A 13,874-nucleotide genomic window follows, 5' to 3' on the forward strand; every position below is an offset into this window, starting at 1 on the left:
TTGGAGACCCCTGAACTAAATTACACTTTAGCATCGTGGTTTATGAAATCGGCCACGCGCGTTTGTGAGACATGCTTGATGATTTAGTATGGAGGTGATCCAATCTGTAGTTAAATTCAACTCCGACACAGCAAAATGTTGCTGTATCCCTCTGTAAGGAGTTTACTGAAATCTAAGTTGAGGATCATATTCTGCATTTTCGGTGTCCTTGCGACATGGCACCTTGTGTCTGTTCCTACTGATAAGTACTAAATTTGTATCATAAAAACTGAGATTAATCACTTCTCTGGTTTTCTTCTTCTTCTAGGGATGGATGTTTCCAAAGCCACCAAATTTTTTGTCTCGACCGGACGTCGGATCCTCACCATTGGCTTTGCCTTGCTCATATTATCAGTTCTGGCCTGGGCCTACATTACGGGCATCCAGCTGGTCTCTGACCAATACCACATCATGGCCTTTGGTCTCTACGGAGCCTTCCTCACCTTCCACCTCATCATCCAAAGCTTCTTTGCTTTCCTGGAGCACAAGAGGATGCGGAGGGACTCAGTCTCCTGCAGCTATACCAAGAGTGTGGCCCTCACCATCTCTGCTTACCAGGAGGACCCAGCCTACCTCCGCGAGTGCCTTCAATCTGTCAAGGCAACCCTGTATCCCCCAGATAAACTCCGGATCATCATGGTGGTAGACGGGAACAGCAGTGAGGACCGATACATGATGGATATGTTCCAAGATGTCTTTGCTGGAGAAGATGTGGGCACTTTTATTTGGGAGAACAACTACCACCATCAGCCTCAGTTGGATATGGAGAAAAGGGACAGTGGTTACCAGACTGGGGATGAGCCCTCTCACTACACCGAGATTGATATGGAAGACCCTGGGCAACTTGTGGTGGAAGAACTGATCCGCACCAAGCGATGTGTCTGCATCATGCAAAAATGGGGTGGGAAACGAGAAGTCATGTACACAGCTTTCAAGGCCCTTGGGAATTCAGTGGACTATGTTCAGGTACCAATGGTTTTATTATTATTATTATTATTATTATTATTATTATTCTTTTATAATACAATGTTATTTATCTCATCTTCCGTTTGAAGAGCTTGGGCTATCACACGGTCTATTCCCCTTCATTTTTATCCTCTCTGGAAGGTTGACAGATAGTGCCTTGCCCCAAAAGATGCAGTGGCCTTCAGAGCTAAGGAGAGATTTGAACTCCAGATCAACATCTTACCCCAACATTCTTTTAACTAGTCTCTTCCAGATGTCCTGGCAAATTTACCCTGGCATCTGATCATGACTGGGTGTGTTGGGATTTATAGTTTGGTACATCTGGAAGGTACGTGGTTGAGGGAAATGGCTCTGGTCTAGCCATTATTCTTCATCCAAGCAATTAAGCACCCAGGTGTTTAGTGGTCTTCAAACTTGTGTATCTTTCATCTACTGTTGTTGGACTAGGATTTCTGTCATCTCATTCATTACAATGTCTAGACCAGGGGTGGGGAACCTTGGCTCTTTTATGACTTGTGGACTTCAACTCCCAGAATACCTGAGCCAGGAATTCTGGGAGTTGAAGTCCACAAGTCATAAAAGAGCCAAGGTTCCCCACCCCTGGTCTAAGATTTCAGATTCTAGTGTGGTAATTGTGTAAGTTCTGGCAGCCCACCCATTTGCCATCACATCCAACCATTACAGTTGGAAGCTAAAATGCTCCCCACAAACTCTAGTGGGGCAACCTCGCTGACCTTGACTGATCTCTAAATAAAGCTTCCTGAATTACTTTCCATAAGGTGTCTTTTCCTTTTATCTCTTCAGCCCCTTTATCTTTAATCCTGTAATCTTGATTTTCTGGAAAACAAATCATGCATTTCCTCTTTTGCGTATGCAGCAATTCCAAGGTTAGATATCTTTCATCCCCATTCTATCAATGGGGCAACTGAGGAAGTAAACTCTTATCAGTGACGGTTATAAATGAGATAGGTTGCACTTGGTTGTTTACTAGACTGTGCACTTCCATTGCATCGCAATTGCTGAAAATTGTGATGCAATGGCTGTGACAATAAGCTTGGGAGACAGGAGGAAAAGCCACCGCTCAGACCAGGGGTCTCCAAACTTTAACTACCAGAATTTCCCAGGCAACATGACTGGCTGAGGAATTCTGGGAGTTGAAGTCCACAAGTCTTTAAAGCTGCCACGTTTGGAGACCCCTGGCCTAGATAATGGTCTGATAAAAGACATCTGAGTCCAAAGCAAAAATGGGGTTGGAGAAAAGATCTCAGAAGGGACTAATTCCGTGGAAACTAAAGACAGGGAAAGGAAAAGTGCTTTTAGACTTGCAAGATTCTATATCTAACTTTACAATATAAGTAGTATTAGTACTCATGGCTTTAACTTCCTGTGGAAACCATCGTTTAGTTTCCAGAGAACTACCACTGTCTAAGCCAGGGGTAGGCAACCTTGGCTCTTTTATGACTCGTGGACTTCAACTCCCAGAATTCCTGAGCCAGCTATGCTATGCTGGCTCGGGAATTCTGGGAGTTGAAGTCCACGAGTCATAAAAGAGCCAAGGTTGCCTACATCTGGTCTAGGCTGTAGTTTTTCCTCCTGACTCCCAAGATTCTTCTCATGGACAATCTATGTGTTCTTCTGATCTTACTGTGGCCTTTGGGCTGGCTTGTACATGTATGTACACCATACTTTATATGGCAATCAAAGGAAGTTGCAAAATCTGTGGCAAATTATCAGTTGATGCTGCATCTCTCCCGCAAGGACTGTGCAATCTCAGCCGGTCCTTGGAAAGAAGAGGTCAACTGTAGAATTCTTCTGGAGCCAGGATCTAGGTTCCAGCAATGCAGATCTTCTTGACAAGGTGAAGGGGTGTCTTTAGACTAAACTCTTGGTTTCTCCCAGGTATGTGACTCTGACACCAAGTTGGAACCGGAAGCAACGGTAGAACTGGTGAAGGTGCTGGAGTCAAACGAAGGCTATGGGGCAGTTGGTGGAGATGTGAGGATCCTCAACCTGTCCGATTCCTACATCAGCTTCATGAGCAGCCTGCGCTACTGGATGGCTTTCAACATTGAGCGGGCCTGCCAGTCCTACTTCAACTGTGTCTCCTGCATCAGTGGTCCCTTAGGTAAGATTTCCACCGTAAACAATGTCCTTTCTCTAAGGAAGTCATGAAGCGATATTGGAAAGATTAATGTATTTCCCTGATCCATTGCATTTTTAAAAAATGTATTTCCCTGATCCACTGCATTTTTTTTAAAAAAAAAATCTTATCCCTTCTTTTTATTGGTTGCATCAGGTCTATATCGGAATGACCTCCTACAGCAGTTTCTGGAGTCCTGGTACAATCAGAAGTTCCTTGGAACACACTGCACCTTTGGGGATGATAGACACCTGACCAACAGGATGTTGAGCATTGGCTACGCCACCAAGTAAGGAAATCTGGGTATCTCATGGAATAGGAACAATGTGGAATGGAATGTGAGAAGTCGGTTGAGGTAGTTCTTTTAGGATGCTAATTTATTTTTGCAAGCAGGACTTCCCATTTCAACACTTCACTTCATTTGTGAAGCCCTTGACTTACAGCAGTGTTTTTTTCAACCTGAGGGGTGGACTTCAACTCCCAGAATTCCTCACTCAGCATGGCCCTCTTAAACTTGCCCAGGTTGAGAAATACTGACTTATAGGGTTATTGTTAAACACAAAGACAGGTCTTTGGGAGTCATTAACGAACATTAAGGAACGTTGTGATTTTGTTGACGCTTTGTCTTTTTAACTGGCACTGGTAGCAGCATTTGTAGGTACTGTGGTATCAAGCTACAAGTTAAATTTGCGCTCTTCTTATTTTTTTTCCAGTGTTTGATACTGAGATGATTTAATAAATCTTTGCCCAAATATTATTCCTTTTAAAGTGTTATTTTTAGGAAATCAAATTGGTTCAAGCTTTAATTACTTTAAGCTTCTGCTGCGCACTTAACACCCACACAATACTTTTTGGTATGCCCAGACTATATTGCTAAGTTACATACAATATGATCAATTTCTGTTAATGAACTTAATGTCTGCTTTTATGTAAGAGGCTTTGTCCAAATCAAGAAACTCTATTATGAACTTAATATGAAAAGAGAGCTATTCAGTTTGCTGAAATTCCATAACAACTTGAACTACAGATTTTTCAACCCCTTTCCACCTAATTTAGCATGTTGCATACAAATTCAGATGGAAAAAATCTTTTCATGGCCTTTCTCTCATTTTCTTACAACGATAACCTCATGAGGTAGAACAGGGACCTCCAAACTCGGCAACTTTAAGACTCGTGGACTTCAACTCCCAGAATCCCCCAGCCAGCATAGCTGACTGGGGAATTCTGGGAATTGAAGTCCACGAGTCTTAAAGTTGCCAGTTTGGAGACCCCTGAGGTAGAACACTGTCCTTCCCACTTTGCAGATAGGGAATTGTAGGAATGAGATGGATTTATTGTGCCAAACCTCACCATGTTGTCCTTCAGTTACCACAGCATGGACTAAGATTTCATCTAGAAACATATTACTGGAAGGGACCCTGGAGGTCTTCTAGCCCAACCCCGTGCCAAAGACAGAAGACCCTATACCAGTGATGGCGAACCTTTTAGAGACTGAGTGCCCAAAAACTNAAGCAGGACTTCCCATTTCAACACTTCACTTCATTTGTGAAGCCCTTGACTTACAGCAGTGTTTTTTTCAACCTGAGGGGTGGACTTCAACTCCCAGAATTCCTCACTCAGCATGGCCCTCTTAAACTTGCCCAGGTTGAGAAATACTGACTTATAGGGTTATTGTTAAACACAAAGACAGGTCTTTGGGAGTCATTAATGAACATTAAGGAATGTTGTGATTTTGTTGACGCTTTGTCTTTTTAACTGACACTGGTAGCAGCACTTGTAGGTACTGTGATATCAAGCTACAAGTTAAATTTGCGCTCTTCTTATTTTTTTCCCAGGGTTTGGTACTGAGCTGATTTAATAAATCTTTGCCCAAACATTATTCCTTTTAAAGCGTTATTTTTAGGAAATCAAATTGGTTCAAGCTTTAATTACTTTAAGCTTCTGCTGCGCACTTAACACCCACACAATACTTTTTGATATGCCCAGACTATATTGCTAAGTTACATACAATATGATCAATTTCTGTTAATGAACTTAATGTCTGCTTTTATGTAAGAGGCTTTGTCCAAATCAAGAAACTCTATTATGAACTTAATAGGAAAAGGGAGCTATTCAGTTTGCTGAAATTCCATAACAACTTGAACTACAGATTTTTCAATCCCTTTCCACCTAATTTAATGTGTTGCATACAAATTCAGATGGGGAAAAAAATCTTTTCATGGCCCTTTCTCTCATTTTCTTACAACAATAACCTCATGAGGTAGAACAGGGATCTCCAAACTCGGCAACTTTAAGACTTGTGGACTTCAACTCCCAGAATCTTAGCTGGCTGGGGAATTCTGGGAATTGAAGTCCACGAGTCTTAAAGTTGCCAGTTTGGAGACCCCTGAGGTAGAACACTGTCCTTCCCACTTTGCAGATAGGGAATTGTAGGAATGAGATGGATTTATTGTGCCAAACCTCACCATGTTGTCCTTCAGTTCCCACAGCTTGGACTAAGATTTCATCTAGAAACATAGTACTGGAAGGGACCCTGGAGGTCTTCTAGCCCAACCCCATGCCAAAGACGGAAGACCCTATACCAGTGATGGCGAACCTTTTAGAGACCGAGTGCCCCAAAACTGGCCCCGCCCCTGCTCCACCCCCCCTCCCTGCCCCCGCTCTGCCCCCCATCCCCAACCCCGCCTGCCCACAGGACCACTCACTGCCTCCGGGGCCCGCCGCAGATCGCCCAGGCAGCCCAGCAGCCCTATGGCAGCCACACCCTCTGCCCGCGCCCCGCAGCATCAACTGTGCGTGATGGGGCGTGAGGGCAGAGTCTTGTCTACGCTGCCTGGCTGCCATGTCCTTGGCTGCGCTGCTCCATGTGGGCCACGCTCGGGGGCAACTCTCCTTCAGGGGGGCAGCTGGAGATGAGGGGGTCATGGGGGGAGGCGAGGCTGCGGCAACGGCACGTGTGCCCACAGAGAGAGCTCGAGTGCCACCTCTGGCACCCGTGCCATAGGTTCGCCACCACTGCCCTATACCTTCCCAAACAAAGGGATGCTCAATCTTTTCTTGAAAACCTCCAGCAATGGAGCATCCCAAACTCTGGGAGGCAAGCTGTTCCACTGACTGACTGTTCTCACTGTCAGGAAATTTCTCCTTAGTTCCAGATTAGATCTCTCTTGAAGGAGCTTCCACCCATTATTTCTTGTCCTGTCCTTAGGTGCTTAGGAGAGTAAGTCAACCCTCCTTCTCTGTGGCTGCCCCTCAAATACTGGAAGACAGCTGTCATGTCACCCCAATCCTCCTCTTCTGTTAGGCTAAACATATTTAGTTCCCTGCATATCTAGTGTAGCCAAGATCAGGAAAGGATCAGAGCAGGAAGTACCCAAGACCATAATCGAGCCAAATCAAGTTGTGTCTTGTTCCTCCCGTGTTAATCTTTGCCTCCTTCCCTTGCACCAGATACACAGCTCGTTCCCGCTGCTACTCGGAGACCCCATCCTTGTTCCTACGTTGGCTGGCTCAACAAACCCGTTGGACCAAGTCCTACTTCCGGGAATGGCTCTACAATGCCCTCTGGTGGCACCGTCATCACCTCTGGATGACTTACGAGTCCGTGGTCTCGGGCATCTTCCCTTTCTTCGTCACAGCCACTGTCCTGCGGCTCTTCTATGGGGGGAACCTGTGGGACGTGCTGTGGGTGTTGCTCTGTGTCCAGCTGGTGGCCTGCGTGAAGGCCCTTTACGCTTGCTGGCTGAGAAGTAACCCGGTCATGCTCTTCATGTCCCTTTACGCCGTCCTCTACATGGGAGGCCTGCTTCCGGCCAAGTACTTCGCCATCTTGACCATGAACAAGAGCAGCTGGGGCACCTCAGGAAGGAAGAAAATGGTGGGCAACTACATGCCTCTGTTGCCCGTGTCCATCTGGGGTCTGCTTCTGTTGGGCGGCTTGATCTACACGATCTACCAAGAGGCCTTGGCTGACTGGACAACAGAGGCCAAACAAACGGAGATCTTGTACTTGCTGGCTGGTTTGGCCATCTACTTGGGCTATTGGACATTCATGGTCCTGCTTTACTGGATATGGATTCAGAAGTGCTGCCGGAAGCGAATGGACTTCTACAGCTTGGAGGTGTGAAGCCGGAAAGAGGGCGAAGATCTCCAGAATCCTAGATTCTCCTCTAAGCTGTCGGAGTACGGAGCAGCTTAACTGAAGGATTTCCAGGGTCAGAACGAGGAGTTTCTAATTCAAGGGGAAAATCCATCTTTTAAACTCAAGGTGTCTCTTGTTCGGTTGAAGTTTAGACTCCTTCGTTCTCTTCTCCAATCCAGAGTTAAGCCGAATGATGGTACAGGAGCTGTGAGGGGGGTCTGTGTGTGTATGTGTGTTTCTCAGGGAGGATATTTATTGTATCCAACCAAACCATGAGAGGGGTAACTTGCAGTCCTCTCTGTCCTCCTGTCCTGAGAAATGTTTCCCGATCTGAAATTTATTTATTACTGCTAAGTCTTCTCATTTCAGGAGTACTTATAGTACCCAGGTACTCTTTTGACTCGCAGCCCACCTCTTGCGTGGAGCCACGGGGTGATGCCACCACACAGGGGTGTGGACTGCATAGGGACTTACTGAATTGCACTGAAATGCTGATGCCACGGCCGTTGGATGCAAAGATGGAGATGTTGTTGTCCATTGCTCATCACTTGAGGTTCTCCTGAAGTTCTGCAGGAGAGAAGATCTTGCTGAGAAGAACGGGGGAGTGGTGGGAGAAATTAGATTTTGGCATCTAATGGACGCTACGTAATTTTAGAACAGTCGCTTGCGGCTTTTTTTTTTTTTTAATTTGCGAAAAGGGAAAAAAAACAATTCGTCTTAGGCTTTGTGGAAGCTTGATTACAAAAGAAACACAAAACGTTTACAGTTGTGTGACAAAAGCTGGACAACTTCTGCCTTCCTCGATTCTTTTTCTCCTGGAAAGACAGTCAACGGGTGGGTTCAAATTCGCACCCGCTACCTCTATTTTTTGTTATTATTATTATTATTATTTTGGCCACGCTATTGTCTCAGTGGAATTTGAGGGACATCTTTCTTGCAGGAAAAAAAAGAAGGATCTGAAGTTATTTATTTGCCATATTTTAATAATGAAAAGGAGGGCTATTTAATATTTTTTTTAAAAAAAGTCGAATGATGATGTAAAAAAAAAAGTTTTATAAAACGATGTAAAAATAAAACACTATTTATTTTATAACATCCCTTCCCTGGTGTTTAATCCTAATTTTTTCCCCCCTCAGGCCAGGCAAATGTTATGAACCAGCACCTGGTTGAATGTATCTGTAATACAATAAAAATGCAGAAGGTACACTAAAAATATACAGATAGTTCTCAACTTACCACCGTTCCTTTAGTGATTGTTCGAAGTTACAACAGCAATGAAAAAAGTGACTGTTTTTCACACTTATCGTCACTGCAGCATCCCCAGAGTCAAGTGATCAAAATTCAGCCGCTTGGCAACTGACTCCTATTTATGACGGTTGCAGCGTCCTGGGGTCACGTGATCCCCCTTGGCGAATGGGGAAGCCAGACTCGCTTCATAACCATGTTACTAACTTAACAACGGCAATAATTGAATTAACAACTCTGGCGAGAAAGGTCGTAAAATGGGGCAAAACTCACTTAACAAATGTCTCGCTTAGCAACAAAAAATTGGGGCTCAATTATGGTCATATGTTGAGGACTACCTGTACCCAGGACAAGTTGCAAAAAAGTAAAATAATAAAAAAAAAACAAAATTGCACGTCATAACATTTGCCACCATACCACCCAGAGACCGTTAATTTGTAAGTGTCCTGTAACCCTCCAATGAAATAAGCAAGTGTGATTTGATCTCTTCATCATTATGAGGTTGAGAGAAGTCAAGGATCAGACTTGAAATACTGCGTCCAGTTTTGGTCACCACAATATAAAAAAAGTTGTTGAGACTCTAGAAAGAGTACAGAGAAGAGCAACAAAGATGATTAGGGGTCTGGAGGCTAAAGCATATAAAGAACGGTTGCTGGAATTGGGTATGTCTAGTTTAATGAAGAGAAGGACGAGGGGGGACACGATAGCAGTGTTCCAGTATCTCAGGTGCTGCCCCAAAGAAGAGGGAGTCAAGCTATTCTCCAAGGTGCCTGAAGGCAGGACAAGAAGCAACGGGTGGAAACTGATCAAGGAGAGAAGCAACTTAGAACTAAGGAGAAACTTCCTGACAGTTAGAACAATTAACCCGTGGAACAACCTGCCTCCAGAAGTGGTGAATGCTCCAACACTGGAAGTTTTTAAGAAGAGACTGGACAGCCATTTGTCCGAAATGGTATAGGGTTTCCTGCCTGAGCAAGGGGTTGGACTAGATGACCTCCAAGGTCCCTTCCAACTCTGTTATTCTGTTAATCATGTTGCTCTTTCAAGGAAGAACCCCTCTCTCTCTTTCTCTCTCTCTCTTCCACTACCTACCCCCAGCAATTTCCTGTAGTGACATATAGTCCTCGAATTACAGCCATTTGCTTAGCGACTGTTTAAAGTTTCAATGGCACCCAAAAAAGGTGATTTACCACCGGGCCTCCCTTTTACAATGTCACAACATCCCCACAGTCACATGGTCCAAGTTTGGGCCCTTGGCAATTGACATGGATTTACGATGGTTGCAGCGTCCTGGGGTCACATGATCGCCATCTGCGGCCTTCCCAGCCGCCTTCCAACAATGGGGGAATTCAATGGGGTAAGCCAGGTTCGCTTAACGACCACGTGGTTCGCTTAACCATGGCAATGCTTCACTTAACAATCATGGCAGAAAAGGTGGTAAAATCAGGCACACCTCAACTGCTTTGCTTAGCAACCACTTTGGCTGTGGTTGGAAAGTAAATCCAGCAAGATCATTAGAACAGGGATCCCCGACCCCTGGTCCGTGGACCGGTACCGGGCCGCAGCATGCTAGCAACCAGGCCGCACAAACAAGCAAAGCCCCATCTGTGGGATGCAGGCAGCACACAAAACGACACACCCTCCGGTCCTCAGAAAAACCTTTCTCCAAAGAACCGGTCCCTGGTGCCCAAAAGGTTGAGGACCTCTGCATTAGGACACTGTCTTGTGGAGAAGACAACGTTCAGTGAGTCCCACTCTGAGATCTAGCTACTAAATTAGTGTTTGACAACCTTGGCAACTTTAAGACATGTGGACTTCAGCTCCCAGAATTCCCCAGCCAGCTTGAAGTCCACAGGTCTTAAAGTTGCCAAGGTTGACAAACACTATACTAGAGGATGAAGATAGCATGGTGGGTGAGAATGGAAGCTGCCAAGTTCTCAAAGGACACGAATGAAGCTTTGCTATCCGTCTCCGTCTCCATCATCTCCATCTGTCCGTCCATCCATCCATCCATCCACCCTCTGTCTATCATATAAAATAATAGTTGACCAGAACCAAAGCCAAACCAATACAGGTCAAATCAAAATAAAACGAGGCAAATGAAGGTGCCACGATTACCTTATTCCCCCCAAGCCTGGGAGAACAATCAGTTCTTCAACAGTTTTTTTAATGAGCTGAAGAAGCTTCTTGGATGAGAAGCGAAACATCTTCAAAGAAAAACAAGAAAGTCCAGTTGCCTCGTGAAAAAGCATCTTTTGAGTTTTAGGAATGACATAAGGGTGGAAGCCACCCAATTATCTGGGGGAAGATCATTTTGGAGGGCAGTAGGCACACTTCCTGGGTCCTGCAAAATGACATTATTTTAATTGATTGGACCTGGAGCACATGCCCACTCAACTGACTGTGATGGACAAAGAGAACTTGATAGTGGTCCCTGGCACCTCGTACGGGTACGAGCAGATGACAGGGTCTTTGGCAACCAAATCAGTTTTAGCGTGACCAAAAGACCAGCTGAAATTGGTTCAGAAAGTCTCATTCAGCTGTATCTTAAATTGCCATTCTACCACCACTTGGGACACATGAAGAGAAGGGACAGATTGCATCCAGCTTTGGGCACCACAATATAAAAAAGATGTTGAGACTCTAGAAAGAGTGCAGAGAAGAACAACAAAGATGATTAGGGGACTGAAGGGTAAATATATATGAAGAATGGTTGCAGGGATTGGGTATCTCTAGTCTAATGAAAAGAACGACTAGGGGGTGACATGATAGCAGTCTTCCAACATTTGAGGCACTGCCACAAAGAAGAGGGAGTCATCCTATTCTTCAGAGCACATGAAGGCAGGACAAGAAGGAATGGATGGAAACTAATCAAGGAGAGGAGCAACCTAGAACTAAGGAGAAAATTCCTGACAGTTAGAACAATTAACCCGTGGAACAACCTGCCTCCAGACGTTGTAGGTGCTCCAACACTGGAAGTTTTTAAGAAGAGACTGGACAACGATTTGTCTGAAATATAGGGTTTCCTGCCTAAGCAAGGGATTGGACTAGAAGACCTCCAAGGTCCCTTCCAATTCTGTTATTCTATTCTATTCTATTCTATTCTATTCTAGTCTAGTCTAGTCTAGTCTAGTCTAGTCTAGTCTAGTCTAGTCTAGTCTAGTCTAGTCTAGTCTAGTCTAGTCTAGTCTGCTACTTCATTCCATTATTCTATTCTATTCTGTTCTATTCTATTCTATTCTACTCTACCCTACCCTACCCTACCCTACCCTACCCTACCCTACCCTACCCTACCCTACCCTACCCTACCCTACTCTACTCTATTCTACTCTACTCTACTCTACTCTACTCTACTCTACTCTACTCTACTCTACTCTACTCTACTCTACTCTTCTAATGTCCCAGTCAAGACAGTTCCCTTCTTCATGAATCTGCCTTTACATTTATCCCCCTACACTTCTCCTCTTCGTCCCCCCTCCCCATTTCGCATACAAAAAGTGGATTATTCACCCTTGGCATAAATCTGAGACAGCGACGTACAGAGCAAGTCGGTTCATTTAGTCCTGAGTTCTGCAAGACGCAGACAGAAGCAGATGACGCTGCAGTCTTCCTTCGGTCCACCCTAGTTTGGAAACATGTTCTTCAGTTGCTAGAAAACATCTGGTTTTGAGTGATCTGGGCAGCCGCTGAGTCAGGCTTTGGAAGCCAGAAGCCACAGACTACGGGAAATTATCAGCCTTTTGACGATGAATCTGCAGGGAGAAACAGCAGTCTGGAGAAAGGAAGTGTAGATCTTATCCTTCTGCAGAAGATCAGAGGTTGACAAGATGACTCAGGCAACGAGGGAATTCGCTTTTTAAAAGGGAAAGGGCCCTAGGAGGAAAAGGAAAAATGCAAGTAATCCACAGTTGGTTTTGTTACAACACCACTGGAAAAAAATTTGACTTAGGACCATTTTTCAAAGCACACTTTGTAGCACACACACCCCATGATCACGTGATCAAAATTCAGACCCTTGGCAACTGGTTCATATTTATGACCGTTGCTGTATCCCTGGGTCAGGCGATCCCCTTTGGCGACCTTATGACAAGCAAAGTCCAGGGGAAAGCTCGTTTAATAACTGCCGTGATTCACTTAACAACTGTGGCAAGAAAGGTCGTAAAATGGGGCAAAACTCACTTAACAGCTGTCTCGCTTAGCAGAGATTTCGAGCCGTAAGTTCAAGGACTGCCTGTAGTCGGGGAAAAGAAGGCATAGTTTGTAAAATGGCTCTGCGTTAAATACCCGGGATCTGCAGAGTGAGCACAGACTGGCAGGAGAACGGAGGAGACCAGCAGAAATTCCCAGTTCTTCCTTTCCTTGTGTAGGCAGCCATTTTGTCCTAGCGGTTAAAGGCAACCTAGCACCAGCCCCATCAAATCACAGAACTATGCAGCTGGAAGGGACCTCAAGGGTCATCTAGACTAGAGTTCCCCAACCACCATCGTGGTCACCACGATGTAAAAAAGATGTCGAGACTCTGGAAAGAGTGCAGAGAAGAGCAACAAAGATGATCAGGGGACTGGAGGCTAAAACATATGAGGAACGGTTGCTGGAATTGGGTATGCCCAGTTTAATGAAGAGAAGGACGAGGGGGGGACATGATAGCAGTGTTCCAGTATCTCAGGGGCTGCCCCAAAGAAGAGGGAGTCAAGCTATTCTCCAAAGCGCCTGGAGGCAGGACAAGAAGCAACGGGTGGACACTAATCAAGGAGAGAAGCAACCTAGAACTAAGGAGAAACTTCCTGACAGTTAGAACAATTAACCAGTGGAACAACCTGCCTCCAGAAGCGGTGAATGCTCCAACACTGGAAGTTTTTAAGAAGAGACTGGACAGCCATTTGTCCGAAATGGTATAGGGTTTCCTGCCTGAGCAGAGGATTGGACTAGATGACCTCCAAGATCCCTTCCAACTTTATTATTATTATTATTATTATTATTATTATTATTATTATTATTATTATTATTATTATTATTATTATTATTATTATTATTATTATTATTATCCTTTCCAGCTTTGGGAATCAGCAGGCGTGGGAAAAGGAGATGGTTGACAATTGAGCCCAAAATTTCTGTTACTAAGTGAGAAATTTGTTAAGTGAGTTTTGGCCCATTTTTTGACCTTTCTTGCCACAGTTGTTAAGTGAACCCGTGCAGTTGTTAAGTTAGTAACACAGTTGTTAAACAAATCTGGCTTCCTCATTGACTTTGCTCGTCAGAACATAATGAAAGGCGATCCTGTGACCCCAGGACACTGCAAACCGTCATAAGTACAAGTCAGTTGCCAAGCATCTGAATTTTGAT

At 44.7% G+C, this 13,874-nt stretch overlaps 1 protein-coding gene across 1 annotated transcript; it reads left to right on the plus strand.

Annotated features, from left to right (window-relative positions):
- The first annotated feature begins 309 nt into the window (after positions 1-309).
- HAS1 (hyaluronan synthase 1) lies at positions 310-7,514 on the plus strand. The gene is made up of 4 exons (XM_015822409.2): positions 310-1,005; positions 2,905-3,130; positions 3,302-3,434; positions 6,596-7,514. Exons 1-4 carry the CDS (start codon positions 310-312, stop codon positions 7,269-7,271), a joined length of 1,731 nt encoding a protein of 576 aa, XP_015677895.1. The 3' UTR covers positions 7,272-7,514.
- The last annotated feature ends 6,360 nt before the right edge of the window (positions 7,515-13,874 follow it).

Source organism: Protobothrops mucrosquamatus, unplaced genomic scaffold (assembly GCF_001527695.2).
Source record: "Protobothrops mucrosquamatus isolate PMUCROS unplaced genomic scaffold, P.Mucros_1.0 scaffold1555, whole genome shotgun sequence".
Taxonomy (NCBI): domain Eukaryota; kingdom Metazoa; phylum Chordata; class Lepidosauria; order Squamata; family Viperidae; genus Protobothrops; species Protobothrops mucrosquamatus.